At 33.5% G+C, this 3,183-nt stretch overlaps 1 protein-coding gene across 1 annotated transcript in view; it reads right to left on the reverse strand.

Annotated features, from left to right (window-relative positions):
* Window positions 1–847: 847 nt before the first annotated feature.
* Window positions 848–3,183, reverse strand: part of VWDE (von Willebrand factor D and EGF domains) — a gene marked incomplete at its 3' end in the record, with an annotated part of 83,078 nt that continues 80,742 nt past the window's right edge. The window contains exon 28 of the mRNA XM_019633713.1: window positions 848–951. Coding sequence (XP_019489258.1) covers window positions 848–951 — 104 coding nt within the window. The remainder of the gene's footprint in view (window positions 952–3,183) is intronic.

A 3,183-nucleotide genomic window follows, 5' to 3' on the forward strand; every position in this document is an offset into this window, starting at 1 on the left:
CTGTTAATATTTAGCAATTTAAGATTAGAGAGCAAACAAAATTCAATTTAATCTCATAAGCACAGATATGATCACAGAAACTTTTGAAACATGTTTATGTAGCACTGGCCTTGCAAGTAACTGTGTGGCAATTTCAGAAATTCTACAAGTTTCTACTCTTCCTTTGCTTTCTTGATTTCTAAAATACAAATAAATTCTAACTCTAATGATGTGTAGAGGTTTTGTTTGTTTGTTTGTTTGTTTGTTTGTTTTTCGCTTTTCCTGAAAGGATTCTAATAGGGAGCAAATGGAGAAAGAACTACTCTCATGGGGAAAAATGAAGACAGACAAGGCTTTAGTGACACATGACCCACTAAAATGTTTAGGGCATCCCCAAATCAATAAAGTAGTGATTCATTGATTTAAAAGTGGTAGAATTTTTTTAAGAGGGAGAGGGTGGTCTTTTTATCTAACATTTGACCAAAATGTAAATTAATGGTGTCTTGAATCCATATTTTGGAATATTTGCTCTTTCAGCTCCAGCGCCATGAACTGCTGCATAGCATTCGATAGCTGTATCTACACACTGAAATTCCTTAAGTGCACATCAACATTTTATTTTATTTTTATTTTTTATTTTTATTTTTATTTTTTTTAGCTGATCAACATTTTAAATGATAAGATAACTCTACAATGACACAAAATATTTTAGTTTTAAAGACGAATAGTAAATGCTCATATGTTTTTTACTTTAGAAATAAAAGAAAAGAAAATATTAACAGATAGGTGTCAGTTACTAAGTAGAATATCTGAGTAGATAGCAGATGTCAATATCTAATATTTATTTTCTATTTAAAAAACTAAATACCTGTATTTTATTTTCACATTTGATTCCAGAATATCCAGTGCGGCAAGAACAGACATTGGGAAATATGCATCTGCCTCCATGGAGACATTTTTGATTGCAAATTGCTGCAATACACAAATTTTTACAATTACCATCTTTTGACACAAATGCATGTGGCATATTCTAGTCAAGTGGTCTTAAGCCATTCAACGACTTGTCTACAAAAATAGTCATAAGAATCTATGACCTACTGCACTCCCGTCTTCATGCAACCAAAGCATACACACACACACACACACACACACACACACACACACACACACACACACCACCCAAAACTCAACACAACAGTTTTACAATGTCTATAAAGACATTATTAAAGAAAACAAAATTTTCATTGGCTGCATTTTAAAGTATTTCAAATATATCTTTTTGTTTTCTTTAGAGAGGAGATTCAAACCAGTAACAAGGTAGCATTCATAATTTTCTTTTTAACAATTTAGCAAAAATGCAAAAAATACCAGTGTATGGAAAAACAGACAATTTTATATACCATTATTAGAAGTTTAAAGTGAAATAATTCTATTGGAAACTTCTTAGAGGTTTTCACACTGTGTTAGAAATTTTTTTCCTTAAAATCCATCCTAATGAAATTTTAAAATATCTTTATCTCAATATATCTCTATTATCTATCTATCTATCTATCTATCTATCTATCTATCATCTATCTATCTATCATCATCATCTACTCATACCTATCTATCTACATACTCACCTATAGAGAGAAAATTCTTATAATTGTATCAACTAAAATGTTTCACACAGGGGAAAGTTTAAGTGAATTATTGTGTTTATATTATGGAACTTAATATATCATTGAAAATTTGTTTTTAAGGACATGTAAATGCTTTGAAGTAATATTGGGTGAAAATAAGCATAATATAAAATTATATACAATCTTTATTTTTCATGGGAGAGGTATCTGCTTTAATAGCTCATATTAGAAACTGGCATAATTCAAAATAATATTCCCTTTGGTATAAATGCAACATTGAGAGGTTCTGTTTCATCAGGATTGTTGTGTACGGTTGGGCAGGTTGTGTAATACACAAAGCTCCACCCCTAAAGAAGCACTGTTCACATCACAGACTTCATATATTTGAATATTTGTTAAACAATTTTCCAGAAGATGGCAGTAAGACATCTTGTTCAAATAATGTCATCAATATTTGCACAGTGTCTGGACAGTAGGAAATAAAGCATTTTGAGGAAGGGGACTCTAAAAAATACACATAAAGGGGGAGCATTTGAGATATGCTCCTTGGCGTATGTCGCCAGTTTGGCCCAAATGAACTATTATAAATATTCTCCACAGGTCTGGATGTTTCCTACATTGACATTTACTTGGTATATTGCATCAGGATTCCAAACAAGCCCACCCAAGACCACCCTGCGAACATGGACCCAGTACTCATACAAGCAAGGGCCCAAAGTGACCAATGGTCTCCCCGCTTCACACTGAGTGCCCTGGGGTGAGTTTATCTCAGAATTCCAGGACTCCTTGCTTTAAGTAGCAGGCCATGACTTTCGGTTGTTCTTAGAAAATCCTTGAGGTGGATAAGGGTTGAGATTAAACCAGGGAAAGAAAAAAAATAATAAATGGGTTGCTGCTTTTAATTTCAGCTTTTTAATATGTGTGTGATTTTCTTTTATTTTTACTTTGTTTTTCAGTTACAGTTGACATTCAATATTATTTTACATTAGTTTCAGGTGTACAGCATAGTGGTTAGGCATTTATGTAATTTATGCAGTCATCCCTCTGATTAGTCTAGTACTGACCTGGCACTATACACAGGTGTTGCAATATGAATGACCGTATTCTCTATGCTGTACTTTATATCCCTGTGACTACTTTATAATTACCAATTTGCACTTCTTAATCCCTTCACCTTTTCACCCAGCTCCCCAACCCCCATCCTGTCTGACAACCATGAACTTGTTCTCTGTATCTATGAGTCTGTTTCTGTTTGTTTATTTTGTTTTTTAGATTCCACACATAAGTGAAATCACATTGCATCTGTCTTTCTCTGTCTGACACTCCACTCAGCACAATAACATTCAGGTCCATCCATGCTGCTGCAGAGGGCAAGAACCCTTCCCTTCCCTGGCCGAGCAATAGTCCACTGTATATATGTACCACCTCCTTTTCATCCATTCATCCATTGGATCCTTCTCCTAATTTCAGCTTTTTAATTGTGTTGCTTACTGGAAAAAAAAAATATATATATATATTCATACATACTGGAGGGTACCAAAAAAATGTATACACAGACTTGTATTCATCTTTTGTTATCAGT

The sequence above is a fragment of the Hipposideros armiger genome, unplaced genomic scaffold (assembly GCF_001890085.2).
Source record: "Hipposideros armiger isolate ML-2016 unplaced genomic scaffold, ASM189008v1 scaffold_1378, whole genome shotgun sequence".
Taxonomy (NCBI): domain Eukaryota; kingdom Metazoa; phylum Chordata; class Mammalia; order Chiroptera; family Hipposideridae; genus Hipposideros; species Hipposideros armiger.